Raw genomic sequence first — 17,911 nt, 5'->3', positions numbered from 1 at the left:
GCCAAACAGCCCCTAAGAATCTCCAAGTTGAATTTTATAAATTTCAGTTTGTTTCTTAACGGCGCATAGTTGATGAAGCAATTAGTTTTAACGTTATAAATTGGGTATCACGTGATTTCTTATTGATAATAGCATTCTTTGTAGTGTTCCATGTTGTGATTCGAATTTCATTTCCTTTTTTCATTATCTATCCATATCAAAAAGAAAAAGCTCATCTCCAAATCAATTTGGAGGAGAATTCCTCTAATAAAATCATCCCTATAAACTTTTAGTATTATAACTTCTCTAATGAGTTATGTGACTTATTTAGATAATATAAATTGATGGTTTTATGATCATGTAATGGGTTAAAGAAGATTTCCAAAAAAAAAAAAAAAAAAAAAAAAAAAATCATTTTTCATCTCAAAACAGTTCTAAGGTTATAAATTGGAAAATTCTCTGTCTCACTTGCATGTTAAACCATGAGATTAAAACACAAAACATTTGAGACATTGCAATCTTTTAAATTTATGATTCCAAAAAATCTAATGACTTGTAAACTTTTTCACTTTCTTTCTTTACAATGGTTGAAGTGATATGTTGTCATTAGTTCATAATAAAAGTATGGTTGGTGAAAAGTTACGTAAAAATGATATCTTCATCACGATTTATCACTTTAATATTGTTGTGATTTTTGCCTACTTTAATTGGTGATGTCAATTGGTGTCCACAATATATAAGAGTTATCTTGTGCACATGATCATTCTCTTCAAAATGAGAAAGTATTTCTTGCACTTGCATAAATTTTATACGTCTTACGCATAATAGATTTTTTCCTTCAAAACCTTAAAAAATGCAATTTTTACTTTAAAAAATTTATACTTTATGTAAATGAAATGGTGAAATTAATACCTCGAAAATCTTTCATGATCAAAATCTTTTTTTTTTTTTTACCCAAAAAAAAAAAACATTTTAACTTCGGGGGAAGGAAAATGGATTTACATTTGAGAAATTGACCAAAACATTTATTAATTTCCCCCCTTATTATTTTGTGCCAGATGGTGTAATTGCAATCTCTCTGAAAAAGGCTCCATTCTCTACTCTTAAGGGTCCGAAGCTCTCTAACCGAGTCTGCTAATTTCATTTCATTTAAAAACCAAAGCTCCGCAAATTCACAAACAAAACCTAACTTTCAGATTCAGAGACACAGAAAAAAGAAAAAAAAGACAAAGATGGTGAAGGTTCGCATGAACACGGCGGATGTGGCGGCGGAGGTGAAGTGCTTGCGAAGGCTAATCGGCATGCGCTGTTCCAATATCTATGATCTCTCCCCCAAGGTCTCTCTCTCTCTCTCCTCCCCTTTTCCATAAACCCTAATTAATTTCCATTTTATCTCTTCTAAGTATTCACCACCTTTAATAGCTTAAACCAATACAACAAAACCTTACACACACGCACACATGTGATTCTTTATTACTTGTTTGGTGAATTCTCTGATATAATTTAAGTTTTTTTTTTTTGATGCAATTCTTTGAATTCTTGCGAGGATTTGTTAAATGGAGAACTGCTATGAAGACATACTTATATGATTGATAAATAGCCTGATAGGATGTGGTGTTGAATTGATTTTATCTATTTTTGAATGTTTAATTTAAGTATCATGTTGGATTCATTGAATTCTTAGTGTGTAATATGTTATGAATTTGGTTATGGTGTGATTTATTTGCATACATACAGAGGATTGATTTGTGTGTGTGTGTGTGTGTGTGTGTGTTGCTGATTACTATATGTTTGATGAATGGTCTGACAGGATGTGATGTTGTATTTATTTATTTTGAATGTTTAATTTACGCTTATGTTGGAAAGATAGAAGTGTGTAATGTTGTGTCGCGTATTGGTTATGGTATGAATTATATGCAGACGTATGTATTCAAGCTGATGAATAGTAGTGGAATCACGGAGTCCGGGGAGAGCGAGAAGGTTTTGTTGTTGATGGAAAGTGGTGCCAGATTGCATACTACTGCATATGTTCGGTGAGTCTTTCTTAATATGCATTACAGAGCTTTTTCCTCTTGTTATCAGCAAGTGTTTGGTTGCCGAGTAATCCAATCAGGAAAAGAAAGAAATAATTATCTTTTGGTTCTCTTTTTATTTTTAAATGCATTCATGGATCCACCTCCTTTTTTTTTTTTTTTTTTTTTTTTTTTTTTTTTAATTAAGAAAGAAAAAACTCTTATTTTTTTAGATAGCAAGTACAACTGTAGGAAATTCTTACAATTGTTTATACATGTCTCTATTTTCTTACTTTCTTTTGCTGACTTGCAAATAGGGGCATAGCCAAAGTTTTTTGCCTTAATTTTTTTTTTGTGGGGGTGGGGGGGTGTATTGATACATCAATCAAGAGACTCAATATAAATTCAAAACATTATCATTTACCTAGTGGAATTCTTGGAAATTTTAATATAATTTTTAAAAATTTCCCATTTCTGAATGCTGCCAAACAAAATCACCATTCTTTTGATGCATTTTTTTTTTCTTTCTAAATCTCTTTTATTCTTTCTAGTATTATTGTCCATAATGTTAAATATTCCCTATTAACCTATTCCTTTATGCAATATAATGAATTCAGCATTTTAAAGGTCGGGCCTTGGTGCGATGGCAAGTGCCTTCCACCAAAAGCGACAGGTCGTAGGTTCGAGTCTAGGAATCAGCCGCTCAAAAAAAAATTGGAGTAAGGCTGTCTATCATGACCACTCCGAGGCCCTGCAAAAGTGAGGGCCTTGTGCATTGAGTACCACTTTTTTGAGTTTCAATAAAGTGTTGACATATAATTGAAAACTAAAACAAATTCATTACTCACAAGAAAATAAAAAAAAAAGGTTTGATTATTGAGAACCAATTTTTTATTCCATGGGCGCAGTTGGTTAGAAAGGGGTAGAACTTTCTTTTATTAGGGAGCCACCTAAGCCAGTTATTTTTTGGTAGACTATTGGGCCAGTGAGTTAATATTAAATTTTGAGAGGTCATTGATTTAGCTCAAATTTTGGGGGAGTGGCACTGCCTGCAAAGTAAAAGGGAAGATAGAAAAAGAAACAATTAAAACCACTGAGCTCTGTATTTTACCTTCAATAGGGACAAAAGTAATACACCTTCAGGATTTACTCTCAAATTGAGGAAGCATATTCGCACCAGAAGGCTTGAGGATGTACGGCAGCTTGGATATGATCGGGTATAACTATAACCATGCAGAACTTCTTTCATGCTTCAGACTGCATCAGAATTATTTTTCTTTTTTTGTTGTTCCTTCATCTGGATTATTTTAATGAATTTTTTATTTTTTATTTTTACCCTAACCTCCTTACAGATTATTCTCTTTCAATTTGGGCTGGGTTCTAATGCGCACTATGTTATATTGGAGCTATATGCCCAAGGAAATATTCTCCTCACAGATTCTGATTTTATGGTCCTGACTCTTCTCCGGTCACACAGGTTGGTGATTCAGTTCCAATAACCAATCTGATTTTGTTCAATGAAATTTGTATGCCTTACCTCAGAATTCACAAAATACCTGGTTCATCAGTAATTTTTGATATATAGACTCCTTTGCAGCCCAATGCACTGATTGGCTGATGTTTGAAGAGAAACAAAGCTGGGGTTTTTGCAATCTTTGTCTTCATTCAATTCTTTTATTAAAGTAATTTCATGAAGAAATTTAGTGAAATCCATTTACTAAGTAGCATTGCTATTGTTTTTTTTTTCCTTTCCCCTTTTTCCCTATACTGAGTTTAAGAGATAGTGTTATGATGCAATTGCCAATTTATAATAGCTTGCAAATGTGCTTTGTAATATCATTTACTCGCATCTATTTAGTTGGCTTATTTGAGAATTTTATGGAGGTATCAAGAATTATCTATTCAGAATGTTTCTTGGTCATGAAGCAGAGGTCACTAGTTCAAACCTTCCCTTTTCCCTCACCTTGGGGCCAAAACTCACTTATATTAAAAAGAAAAAGAAAAAAGAAAGAAATATTTGCTGGTCATGCTCTAGGACTAGGAAGCATAGACACTTCATTGGGGGGTGCCATACCCGTGTCAAACACAGGACACGTCTATGACACCTCTGCATGCGTGTCCTAGCCAGTTTTTTTTTTTTTTTTGGTTGGAAAAATTGCAGGACATTGGAGGGGCACTTATCTATCTTGAACAATTATCTAGTTATCTTTTACTTACTCTTTTGGATCTTATTCTTAGTTTGTATTGTAATTTCAAAACATCATTTTTTTTTTTTTTGATAGGTAATAAAACTTTTATTCAAAAATACTTAAGCATCATGTTCACAATGGTGAACATTTTGATCAGGAAAAAATACAGCAGGTTCAAAAACTTAATCTAATAGTGTAAGAAATTAGAAATGGAAATACAATTCGTAAAACCCCAAACACGCACCCATTGAAACAAAGTACCGAAGAGAAGAGCTTTTAAAAGATCTAAGGTTCTCTCCTTGTCTTCAAAGATGTGTGTATTATGTTCTGTCCAAACCAGCCACATTAAACATATCGGGACCATATTCCATATGGTTGACAGATGCTTTCCAAACTAGTTTCTCCAAGCAAAGAGGAGAGCTAACTGTCTTCAGCATTTCCCATTTGATCCCATAAACCTTGAAAATTGCACTCCATAATGCATCCATAATGCATGAGAAAACTTACAGTGGAGAGGAAAATGATCCACGGTTTTCCCATCACAATAACACAAACAACACCTGTTAACCAAGGACTGACCTCTCTTAACTAGATTATCAATAGTGAGTATTCTATCCCTAGCTGCTGCCCATAAGAAGAAAGACACCCGTTTAGGCACCTTTGCACACCAAATACACTCCCAAGGAAAAACCTCATTGTAGGGTCTAGACAACAACTTATAGTAAGAGCGCACATCAAACACCCACTTCTTAGTCAACTTCCAAGTCAAAGTATCATCCCCCTCACCCCTCGGCATATGGGAATACAAAAACTCAATGAAAGAACAGACATGTTCCTGCTTCCAATCCTTTGGAGCTCAACGGAAATGAAAATTCCAGCTCCTACTTCCCCCTTTTGAGGCAGATACAATGAGGTCAGAAATCCAAGCCTCTTTAGATCGAGAACGGGTAAACTGATCAGGAAAAAGGTCCTTTAGAGGATTACTCCCACACCAAGGATCATGCCAGAAACTAATATGATGACAATCCCCCACATTATACACTACCTGTCCAAAGAACTTCTTTGCTTCTTCTCTAATGCTCTTCCACATTCCACACCCATGAGTACCTCTTACAATTTTAGTGCACCAGCCTCCTCTAGCCTTACCATACTTGGTTGCTATAACTTGACACCATAACCTATTACTTTCCTTCCCAAAACACCATAACCACTTACCAAGCAAAGCTTGGTTAAACAACCCAACCCTCTGGACCCCCAAACCACCATCCTCCACCAGCAAACAAACCTTCTCCCAAGCAACCAACGGATATTTAAAAACATCCTCAGATGCTCCACAAAGGAAAAATCTCTGAATCCTTTCTAGTCTAGCTGCCACCGCTTGGGGAATAGTAAACAAGGATAAAAAATAGGTGGGAAGACTAGAGAGGGTACTTTTTAATAAAGTAAGCCTACTGCCTTTTGACAGATATAGACGTTTCTATCCAAAGAGCTGCCTCTCCATCTTTTCTATAATAGGGTTCCATATCGATGAGTCTTTATAATAAGCCCCAAGTGGCATGCCCAAATAAGTCATGGGCAAGCTACCCACCTTGCAACATAAAACACGGGCCAAGACATTCAAATTCTCAACATCACACACCAGCACAATCTCATTCTTACCACCGTTGACTCTCAAGCCCGTAATAGCTTTGAAAAAAATCAATACCATTCGAATGTATAGTAATTGTTCTCTCGAGGCATCACAAAACAAAATGATGTCATCAACAAAAAGAAGATGAGAAATTTTCAAACCTCGTCAGACGAGACCCTGCCTGAAAACCACAAAGAAAACCACCATCTTCCGTTCTCTTCAACAACTTGCTCAACACCTCCATAATCAAGAGAAATAACAATGGAGACAGGGGATCCCCTTGGCAGATAGCACGAGAACTACCAAAAAAACCCGCAAGAGACCCGTTCACCAGAACTGAGAATCTAACTGTAGAAATACAGGCCCTAATCCATCTCCCCCACCTCGCCCCAAAACCCATCCTCTCCATAAGATAAAATAAGGCATTTAATTCTCATGGTCATATGCCTTCTCAATGTCCAACTTAACAATGACCCCAAGGATACCACTCTTCAATCTCCTTTCCAAGCATTCATTGGCAATTAGAATTGAATCTAGGATTTGCCTCCCCCCAACAAAAGAATTCTGAGAAGCAGATATCAACTTATCCAAAACCCCACGAAGTCTATGTGCCAACACCTTAGCCAAAAGTTTATAAAGGCTACCCACAAGACTTATAGGACGAAAGTCTTTAATATTGATTGCATTGACTTTCTTAGGGATCAAACATGGAAAAGTGGCATTGAGAGACTTCTCAAAAATACACTAACTATGAAAATCCACAAAAAAAGCCATAACATCTTGTTCTAGTACACTTCAACATTTTTGGAAGAATGCCATAGTAAAACCATCTGGCCCAGGTGCCTTATCACCTTCTACCTCCGTAAGAGCCTCTAGAACCTCCTCCTTCTCAAACTCCCTCTCCAAAGAGTACTTCTCAGCTTCGTCTAAACATGCGAAGTCTAAACCATCAACAGTAGGCCTCCAAGATTTCGGCTTTTGATATAATTTCTTATAAAAATCCACTACCTGATTTGTAATTTCAGACTCAACTCATAGAGAGCCCCCTCAACCTCCACCCCCCTAATCTGATTGGTTTGCCTATGAGAGTTGGCGAGTCTATGAAAAAAGCGAGTGTTATTATCACCTTCTTTAATAAGCAGTGCCTTAGATTTTTGCCTCCACGAAGTCTCTTCCAAAGAAGCCAAAAAATCTATATAAGATTTAACCACCACTCTTCTATTTCTGTCCGCTTGGGTCAGAACTTGCATCCCCTCTTTAATATCAATGTCTAAGAGTTCAGTCGTCAAGCATTTTTTCCTAAAAGAAACATCTCCAAAAACATGCTTGTTCCAGTGTTTCAAGTCCCCTTTGAGAGCCTTCGGTTTACATGCTAGAATATAACTAGGAGGTCCCAAAAAATGATAACTACTCCACCATTGACGCACCATATCCACAAAGCCCTCTACCTTTAACCACATATTTTCAAATTTGAAAGGACTCCTCCCCCTAGACATCCCTCCTGCCTCCAATAGTAGAGGATAGTGATCAGACACCACCCTAGGAAGAATTCTTTGAGTCACATCTAAGAAATGATCCTCCCAATCTGCAGACACCAACGCTCTATCAATTCTGGACATGGAGGGTCTGTCAGAGTTACAAAACCACATGAACTCACCTCCCTCCAAAGGCAAATCAACCAAAGAGTGTTTCGCAATAAAATCCAAGAATTTAAACATGGCTGACTGAACGAAGAACATCCAAGTCTCTCAGATAGATATCTAATAATATTGAAATCTCCAAACAAACACCAAGCCAAAAGCCACCGTGATCTCACAATATCTAGCTCTGCCCAACATCATTTTTTAGTCATAAATTTACTTTATTATCCATTATTGCTCTAAAATTTATATATGTTTAGCTTTATATGAAAAACAAATGTTTAACAAGATTTAATGGTATAAATAAAAATATATTTAATAATTAATTAATATGTTTATCCCAGCCGTGTTGTGTCCTAATTTTTTTGAAATTGCCATGTTGCCGTGTTGTATCAGTGTTCGTGCTTCCTAGGTCATGCTTTTTTCTTGGGAGGTTCAACTGCATAGTGTGGCAAGGATTTTTTGACTGATTGATTTTAATATTGTTGGATGTTAGTACTTTTTCCTTAAAACATTAACAGGATAACCTTCGCTAGCTCTTCTTTTGCTTTCTTGTTTAGTGGTAAAAATGAAACCATTGTTTTTTCTCTCGCTCTCTTTTTCCCTGTTGAATTTAAATATTAGTTAGATATTAACAACTCATCAACAACAGGGATGATGATAAAGGGTTTGCAATCATGTCACGCCATATTTATCCAACTGAAATTTGTCGAGTTTTTGAGAGAACTACTGCTGCAAAGTTGCAAATGACCCTTACTTCTTTTAAGGAGCCTGATAAAAATGAACCCGTTGACAATAATGATGCTGGAACTAATGTGTCTGCTACAGCAAAAGAAAAGCAGGTTAGTCGTAAAGGTGGGAAGTCATCTGAGTCAAGTAAAAATACCAGTGATGGTACTCGGAACAAACAGGCCACATTGAAAAACGTTCTTGGGGAGGGACTGGGCTATGGACCTGCACTTGCTGAGCATATTATACTAGATGCTGGTCTTATTCCTAATACAAAAGTTTCACAAGATAACAAGTGGGATGATGAGACAGTTCGGGTTTTGCTCCAAGCTGTTATGAAGTTTGAGGACTGGCTGCAGGATATTATTTCAGGAGAGAGAATTCCTGAAGGATTCATTTTGATGAAGAAACAAAATTTGGGAAAGGACTCTGTCTCATCTGAACCAGGGAGTACTGGCCAGGTTAGTGTAGTAGTCCTTTGTCCATCTTCCTTGACATGCACTAGATCAGAGTGCAGTTATTATTTTATCTTTGGTTTGGCATATTCTTATCATTCTATCAACTAACCTTATTCTTGAATCTCTTTTCAGAGATTGATAAAAATAAATGTCTTTATGTATTTGTTATTAATTTTTTTGGATAAATAACTAAAAATTTTATTAAGAAAAAAATAGTCAACCCGAGTACATTGGAGATGTACTGTGGGGGTAAAAATCAAGAACCAAAATTACAATGATCAAGTAAAAGAGGAAGAGAAAAACAAGAAAAATGCGACAGGGCCACACTCCAAACAAGGAGAGTGTGTAAGAAAAAGGATATAATCTCTAGTAAAGACCATTCACATCCCTCAAAACAGCGAGCATTCTTTCCCTCTAAATACACCACATCAAACAGTGTAGCAAAAGTCTCCAAAAATCTATATTGCGATGCTGCCCAAATTTACCTTGCCAAGATTCAAACAACTCAATAACCTTAAGTGGCATAACCCAATGCAGCCCAAACAAAAAAAAAAAACACCAATGACCACAATTCACGGGCTAAGGAACAATGAAGTAGAAGATGATCCACCGACTCTCCACACCTCTTGCACATGTAACACCAATCGAGAACAGCAATATGTCTTTTGCGAAGGTTATCAGTTGTAAGAATCTTACCTAAAGAAGCTGACCATGAAAAGAAGGAACCTTCGATTGCCACACCAACCTCCAAGGGAAAGAAAGGGAAGGAGGGTAAAAAGAAAGATAAAAACTACTAACCTCAAACCCTCTACTCCTAGCTAGCTTCCAAAAAACCTTATCGGGACCAACCCCTCGCACTTTTGAAGAGTAAACAATGTCCATGAACCGATCAAAAGATTCTTCCTCCCAATCTTGCGGTGAACGACGAAAATGAAACTTCCAATGCAGCTGCCCACCAGACCAGCCCATAACCTCCGCCACTGAAGAATCCCTTGCCCTGCTAAGACCGTAAAGTTCTGGAAAAGCCTCTTTGAGGGAACAATCCCCACACCACACTTGCTTCCAAAACTTCACTCTAGTACCTTAGTAATGGTCAGGAAGTTCTGGTCATATCTAAGCATCTTTATTGAATATCTGGTTGCAAAGTATTTTTATAACTGTTGTTTGGATTTCCTTTGCAGATCTATGATGAATTCTGCCCCATTTTACTGAACCAGTTGAAGACAAGGGATTATGTGAAGTTTGAAACATTTGATGCAGCTTTAGATGAGTTTTACAGTAAAATTGAAAGTCAAAGGGTAGAACAACAGCAAAAGGCAAAAGAAAGCTCTGCTGAACAGAAACTAAATAAAATACGCTTGGATCAGGTTTGCATCTGTAATTGCTGATATTGTTTATCTATAAAGAATTTTTTAGATTTACATCCTGTCCCTCATGTTTTAGTGCATTGTGTGTCCTAAAAAATTCCATAGTTATGTGTCATTTATATTCACTGGCCATCGTTTCTTAACTAAATGACTGTAACCTGCATTCCCTTCTTTTACAGTGTGTTTGGTAGTCTGGATGGAGAGGAGAGTAGAGGGTAAAAGGGGGGAGGAGAGGAGAGGGAGGGGAATGGTCTTTCTTTCCCCTTGTTTGGATGTTTTAATTAAGTAGGGGGAGGGGAAATCTGTTTTATTCAATAAATTTTTTTCATTACTTATCGTAAAAATTATATATATATTTATTATATTAAAGAGATTTGGGGAGGGGAATAGGTGTCCCTCTCCTTTAAAGAAATAGATAATAATTGACATCATAACAGCAAAATTGGCAATTTTGATGTGGTGTATTTGGAGGGAGAGGAATAGATGCACCTTTGAGGATATGGAGAACTTGGTGGAGCAGAAACTTGTGTCATTCATAGGGACTTTATTTGATTAGTCTCGGGTTTGGGGAATCACATCCAATGATTCTCTCCCTATGTTTATAGATTCCCTTAAATTTTGTACTTAATTTTTAGTCTTTGATGTGTTCTCCTGGCTGCTTCATGTTTTTTTTTTTTCCCCATGAAGTAGTCTTTTTTATTGAAAATTTGTCTTACCTATAAAAAAAAAAGGTAAATTATTTTATATATATATATGTGTGTGTGTGTATATAAGTGGAACCCCTCCCCTTTGAAATTCTCCCAAATTGGAGGATTTGAAAATGAGAAGTTTGAAGGGGTATCTTACCCCTCCAAATCCCTTGAACCCTTTCCCCTCACTTAAAAACATCCAAGCAAAGGGAATTAAACCATCACCATCCCCTTCCCTCTCCTCCCCCCTCCATGCAATTTCAATTCTACGTGTGCAAGGCATAATTTCTTTGAACGTATAAGGGGCTTTAGTTTGCCTCTTCTGCTGCAAATTAATGACTCGTCATAAATAGGGTGTTTAGGTGACTTGTGAGTTCGGTATCTTTTTGAAGTTGGAGGGAGGGGGGGGAGATGAGTTCATTTCTGCATTAATTTGTTTGCTCAAATGTATATTTGTTGACAAATTAATGAAAGCCGAAGTGTAAAAGATCAAATTGTTTTCAGCATCACTTGATCTGATCTTGAAATAAAATTGAATAGACATTTTTGTAGGTGAAGATGGTCTTAAGTCAAAATGATAAAGTAGCCAGCCATAGGTCATTTTATTCAGCTTAGAAACCATAAGTTTTCATGTTTGCATGTGAACAAATAGTTATTGTTCTTTCCTTACACTACTTAGGTTTCCATGGGGGAAAAATATCATCGTGAAACCAGTGATCCTTTGGATTAGTATTTTTTCCAGGATATTTTTGAGTCATATTTGAATGTTTAGTTTATGCATTAATGTCAACAAGAGTCTTACTTTTCCAGCTTCCTTGTTCCTTTTTTTTTTTGAGTTTATTACTATTTCCTACACTGTAGGAAAATCGTGTGCATACTCTAAGGAGTGAAGTTGATCGTTGTGTTAAAATGGCGGAGTTAATAGAATACAACCTGGAAGATGTGGATGCTGCCATACTAGCTGTGCGTGTAGCTCTTGCAAAGGGCATGAGTTGGGAGGACCTTGCTCGTATGGTGAAGGAGGAGAAGAAATCTGGAAACCCTGTGGCAGGCCTCATTGACAAGCTCCATCTTGAAAGGAATTCCATTACATTGCTGTTGAGCAACAATCTTGATGAAATGGATGATGATGAGAAGACACTCCCAGCAGATAAGGTTTTCCATTAATTATACATTTGGTATTATTTCAACATCTGCTTGAGATCGAAAGTGATGAAGCACTGCAGTTTATTCTTCATTTTATGCATTTCTCCCATTGATTCTATTTGCTTATTTGGTTTTACTTTCTTCTTAGGCATCTATAGTGATATGCATGGCTGCACACAGTTTTGTGCCATATTATGATCTTAATGATGTTGACTATAAGATGTTTGTGGAGAAGTCACTAATAAACTGTTTAAATTCTTCTTATAGGTTCAGTAATAAAAAATATATTAGTATTATCAATTCTGAAATGTTCGGTTATTATTGTTGTCATCATCATATATCCTACAATCTCTCTTATGAAGCTTAGCTTTCTTTTGGGCTTTATTTTGAGCATTGCTTATCTATATAATAAAAAAGATGTGGTGTCTAAAGCTTGTATTTTTTGTTATCGTACCTCTTAGGTTGAAGTTGATTTGGCTCTTTCAGCGCATGCCAATGCCCGACGGTGGTATGAAATGAAGAAAAAACAGGAGAACAAACAGGAAAAGACGATTACAGCACATGAAAAGGCTTTTAAAGCTGCTGAGAGAAAGACTCGTCAACAGCTTTCACAGGTAGCTTCATGTTGATGTGATACTTTACATATGATGTGCTGGACTGCTGATACTCTAGCTTTGTATGTTGATTCAAAACTATCAAATTGCTGAATGGTCCACTGCTATTGGGTCATGTTATTTGAATTTCAATAATCTAAAGTCAGCAATCATTAATTTCAGGACCAGATGACTATTAACATGTCAGTGGTTTTTAACTGTGGGTGTCTTGTTGGAGGTTGGTGGGCTTATCGTAAATTAGGTAGCTGGTGGTTTTGGGATTTAATAATGCCTTATTTTATCTTGTTGTGGAAAGTTAATTAGGGTTAACTCCGATGCAAAACTTGGTACTTAGGATGCAGGTTTGATGTTATGGTGTAATGTCAATTGCCTTCGTGGAATGTGAGCCTCACAACTATATTTTCCACCTGAATCTGACCTGATTACAATGGCTATGATTTGGCTAAAAATGGTAAAATCAGTAAATAAGATAGATAAATAATAACTTCACCACACACATAAGAGATCTCAAATGTTATCCTTCTGCAAGGGGGGCACCATGTTTGTGTTTCATTCAAGAATTATAGTATGAACTGCAATGTAAAAAGGATGTCAACATTACAATCTGAATTCTGAAATTAGAAAGAAATTACATGCTCTATATGACAGTGGTAAGGCAGTTCTAGTAGTCCATATCTACCATTCTATATCAAAGCCGATATCTCTGAGTGGATATTTCTTGGTAAAAGGTAATTTGAAACTGATAAATGATTACTGATGATTGTCATTTTGTTATTTTCCATCCTGCCAACTTTCATTTTGATTGTTGTTTTTATTGCTGAGTGTCTTCTTCTCATAAATAATAATGCAGGAAAAAACCGTCGCCACAATTTCACATATGCGCAAAGTTCACTGGTTTGAGAAATTCAATTGGTTTATCAGCAGTGAGAACTATTTGGTTATAAGTGGGTGTGATGCTCAGCAGAATGAGATGATAGTCAAGCGTTATATGTCAAAAGGAGATCTGTAAGTAGATGCTATTATGTTGTCATTATAATATGTACCAACTCCTGATTGGGTAATGGTGTGTTTTTATCTTCATTATCTTTCTAGGAAAAATAAGTATATCTTCGAAGATTTCAGCTTTTATAAGTATGCTAGTCATTAGGGTTAATGAGGATTAAGCTTGATGTCTACTTCTGATGTTGATTTAATTATGTAACAGGTATGTCCATGCAGAACTGCATGGAGCTTCTAGTACTGTGATAAAAAATCACAGGCCAGAACAACCTGTACCTCCTCTGACTTTAAACCAAGCTGGATGTTTCACAGTAAGCCAATAATCCTTCCATATGTTGTTAGCTTTAATTTTACTTTATCTAGTGTTTCTGAGGTGGAGTGAATAAGAGCACTAGATGCGGGATGACTCTACTGTATCTTTCAATTGATGATGTAGGTTTGCCATAGTAAGGCATGGGATTCAAAGATTGTCACTAGTGCTTGGTGGGTTTATCCTCACCAGGTCAGTAAAACAGCTCCTACTGGGGAATATCTTACAGTTGGGAGTTTTATGATCCGAGGGAAGAAAAACTTTCTCCCTCCCCATCCTCTTATTATGGGCTTTGGGTTATTATTTCGCTTGGATGAGAGCTCCTTGGGATCACATTTAAATGAAAGGAGGGTAAGAGGTGAAGAGGAAGGGATAAATGATGTTGAAGAAAGTCAGCCTCACAAAGAAATATCTGATACTGAGTCGGAGAATGAAGCCACAGATGAAAAACTTAAAGTAGAATTGGAAAGTGTTCCTGATTCATCTACAGAACTGTATAAATCAGTAATAGAAGGAACCGCATTTGAACCTGCTAGTGGATTGACTACCACCAATACTAAAGCCATTGATTCACTTGAATTTCCTGTTGAGGAGAAGACTAACTTGGATGGCATTGATAAGAATAATGTATCCAGTATTGCTGGAAATGCTGTTGCTTCAGTAACCCCGCATCTTGAGGATCTTATCGATCGAGCTCTTGGATTAGGATCTGCTAGTGTATCTGGTAAAAGTTATGGAATTGAAGCATCTCATGTTGATCCATTGGAGGAACATGATCATGAAGAGAGGAAAGTGGTGGTCAGAGATAAACCTTATGTCTCAAAGGCTGATAGAAGAAAGCTCAAGAAAGGCCAGAAAAGTAATGGTGTAGATGCAAATATTGGGCAGGAAACTGAAAAACCAAAAGAAATTGATGCTTCTGTTGGTAATCAAGAGAAAAAGGTTCAAATTACAAATCCAGGTGGTGTAAAAATTAGCCGTGGGCAGAGGAGTAAACTAAAGAAGATGAAGGAGAAGTATGCTGATCAAGATGAAGAAGAAAGGAACATTCGAATGGCTTTACTGGCTGTGAGTATAATTACTTGCGCTATTGTTTGGTACTGCTGTTTATTCTACCCCTCTATATATTGATTTTTTCTTGGTTCCTTTATTTATTTTTAATGTGTTGATGCCTTTTTATCCGGACCATGCTCTCTGTGTGTTGCCCTTTTTTTAGGGTAATGCAAGTTTTCAGTGTTTTTTACCCCACAGTAAATACCTATTTTCCTTTCAGAAATGAAGTCTAACATTAAGTTGAATGTGCTATACCAACAATGAATTGGTATAAGTTGTTATATAACAAATTTTGGTATACTCAATAAATCCATAACTTAATGAAATCATAGTTTATTTGGATACACACATAATTTTAGTTGCCAAATACTAAAACCTGTGGAAAATATGCCCAATCAGGATATGATTCCACTTTTTCTGATGTGGATTCTTTGTCAAGAACAGATTAGGACGAGTTTTGAGGATTTGTAGAGCACTAGGGACTAACATATAGCTCATTTTGTTGGTACCTTGTTTGATTCAGTTCCCATGTTTATTGAGTCTCTATCTTTTTGTATTTGTTTGTAATTCTTTAGACTGCTTTATGTTGTTTTTCCATGAAGTAGTCTCTTTTTAATACAATTTTATTACCTATAAAAAAAAAAACAAAAAATGTTTATGGGATGATATTTCTTTTGAGAATGGTGATCTGGAAACTTGCCAAAGAGCTCTAGCTCAACTGGCTACTCCTCCCCTTGCAAGTGCTAGGTGGAGGGTGAGGTCGTGGGTTCAAGACTCATTGGTTGTGTGTAACATACCTATCCAAAAAAAGAAAAGAAATAGTGATCTGGAAACTTGTCCAATGCCTCTTTGTTGTCATCCCATTTTCATGTTGCTCCAAAACTGACAATTTGTTTGTATTTTTAGTCTGCTGGAAAAATGAACAAGGCAGATGGAGAGACACAAAGCATAAATGCAGCTACAGCCAAAGAGAAGAAGCCTGGCAGTGGTATGTTCTCCAAGGGTTTTTTTTTTTTTTTTTTTTGCTTTAATGAATGAATGTTTTCCAAGTTTTTAGTCATTAGAAATGTTATTTATAGTTATCGAATTTTTAGTTGCTGATTATCAATGCTTGAACTATACATGATTGTTTATTCCCCTCAAAAGCCATTACTTGATGGTAGAGAATCCATAGTCAGGAGTGGATAAGTCAAGTTGTCACATATCACAGAACACTAATGATGAAACATATTTTGTATCATCTTTGTTTTTGTTTCATGATTATCTGATGTGATCCTTTCATGTCAATTTCATTAATCTGGCAGCCATTGAAGATGCTTCAAAAATTTGTTACAAGTGTAAGAAGGCAGGTCACCTGTCTCGGGACTGTCCAGAGAATCCAGACGAATCTTCAAATGATCATGCAAATGGTAGTGTTGAAGGTGATCCCCATGTGGGTTTGGGTGATACTGCTCCAGAGATGGACAAGGTGGCCATGGAAGAGGATGATATTCATGAGATTGGTGAAGAAGACAAAGGGAAATTAAATGATGTTGATTACTTGACCGGGAATCCACTGCCTGGTGACATTCTCTTGTACGCTGTGCCTGTCTGTGGTCCTTATAATGCAGTTCAATCATATAAATACCGTGTTAAGATTATTCCTGGCTCTGCAAAGAAAGGAAAAGGTATCCAAAATTTCTATTCCTAAAATCTACAGTTTAACAAAGTTTACTTGTTTCTTTCAAAGTTGTCTTCTTTCCACCCTTCTTTTGATGTGATCGGAACTTGCTCCTCTATTTTTCATGCTATATATTTGTAGATTTACACATTTATTTATTTTTCTTTTTCACTTTTTGTAGCTGCAAAAACTGCCATGAATTTGTTTAGCCACATGCCAGAAGCATCAAGTAGAGAAAAGGAATTAATGAAAGCCTGTACAGATCCTGAGCTAGTTGCAGCAATTATAGGCAATGTGAAGATAACAGCTGCTGGACTGACTCAGTTGAAACAGAAACAAAAGAAAGGCAAGAAGAGCAGCAGCAAACAAGAAAGCTAGGCAGCAAATTGTGTAATGGGTCTTTTTGAAATCAAGCCAGAGGTTTTTTCAAATTTGGCTGTCTTTTAGGAAACTGGTTTCTTTGGATTAAAGTTTTAAAAGTGAGATGTATAGCTGATATGACTTCTGTAAATGTCGGTGTAGTCCTTGATTAGCCAATCTTGACATTCAAAGAAGCTGAAATCTTACAGAGCTTCTGTTGAGATCATACGCAATGAATATGGTTATTTGACAGTAAAGACTAAAGAGTCTAAGCGGCATTCATTTCTGTGTTCCTTGTTTACTTTTCTTTTTGTCAACAACAAAGAGTGAAATTTTTAGGTATATATCTAATTCTTTGCTCGCAGGTCACCCAACATCAAGGTTTTTTTTTTAATTGACGAGTACCTTGTAATTCATGGCTTTCTCAAGTTTGAATACCCTTTTTTTTTTTAGTTTCTAACTAATTAAAAGAGGTCTGCTATCATATGCATGTATAACTTGCTACTAAAAACTAAAAAAATATGTATTCGAGATGCCATCATTTGTAACTCAATACTAAAAAATACGTGCTTTTGTCAAGAGTTTTGTAGCTCAACTGGTACATTATGATGTTTCTAACGGAGATGTGAGGTTCAAATTTCCCCACTCAACTATCAAATTATGAAAAAAAAAAAAAAACTTTTTGAAATACTAACCTTAAGAATTACCGACAAGTAATTTATGTTAAAAATATTATCGGCATTGCCCACAAAATGATAAAAACAATGACATTTGAGTTACGTATGTTAGATCTAAATCAATAAATAAGTAAATAATAAAAGGTTGATCATGCCTAGGAAAGTGCTTACTCCAAACGATCTTCTCTAGTTCTTTTAAAATGAAGAAAGTCTATTTTATAGTGTGAACATTTTATTTCTTGGTGTCACGTCACATTAGAATGCTTATTTAAGACCCAGTTATCTCGTGGCAGGGTGTTCGGTTCTTAATCAAAGAGTGCTAATCAATGACACTATCACAGCAAACCCAGGAAACTATGCGCATGAAGTAACCTTAGTAAGAAACGTTTATTTTTTTAG

The 17,911-nt window shown here is 36.1% G+C and overlaps 1 protein-coding gene across 1 annotated transcript; it reads left to right on the top strand.

The window, feature by feature from the left end:
• Positions 1-1,027: 1,027 nt before the first annotated feature.
• Positions 1,028-17,121, top strand: LOC126688849 (uncharacterized). The gene is made up of 14 exons (XM_050383725.1): positions 1,028-1,316; positions 1,900-2,012; positions 3,112-3,208; positions 3,344-3,468; positions 8,103-8,640; positions 9,819-10,004; positions 11,555-11,848; positions 12,301-12,453; positions 13,304-13,458; positions 13,658-13,763; positions 13,889-14,830; positions 15,722-15,803; positions 16,120-16,482; positions 16,657-17,121. The coding sequence occupies exons 1-14, from the start codon at positions 1,212-1,214 to the stop codon at positions 16,851-16,853; spliced, it is 3,456 nt and encodes a 1,151-aa protein (XP_050239682.1). The 5' UTR covers positions 1,028-1,211; the 3' UTR covers positions 16,854-17,121.
• The last annotated feature ends 790 nt before the right edge of the window (positions 17,122-17,911 follow it).

Source organism: Quercus robur, chromosome 6 (genome assembly GCF_932294415.1).
Source record: "Quercus robur chromosome 6, dhQueRobu3.1, whole genome shotgun sequence".
In the NCBI taxonomy this organism is placed as follows: Eukaryota; Viridiplantae; Streptophyta; class Magnoliopsida; order Fagales; family Fagaceae; genus Quercus; species Quercus robur.
The sequence above is the reverse complement of the archived record's forward strand: the minus strand, read 5'-3'. Positions and strand labels throughout refer to the sequence as shown.

Coding starts and splice junctions, on each gene's coding strand:
- LOC126688849 (XM_050383725.1), top strand. CDS start 1,212: ATGGTGAAGGTTCGCATGAACACGGCGGATGTGGCGGCGGAGGTGAAG. Junction 2,013..3,111: donor CATACTACTGCATATGTTCG/GTGAGTCTTTCT, acceptor TACCTTCAATAG/GGACAAAAGTAATACACCTT. Junction 13,764..13,888: donor ACCAAGCTGGATGTTTCACA/GTAAGCCAATAA, acceptor TTGATGATGTAG/GTTTGCCATAGTAAGGCATG.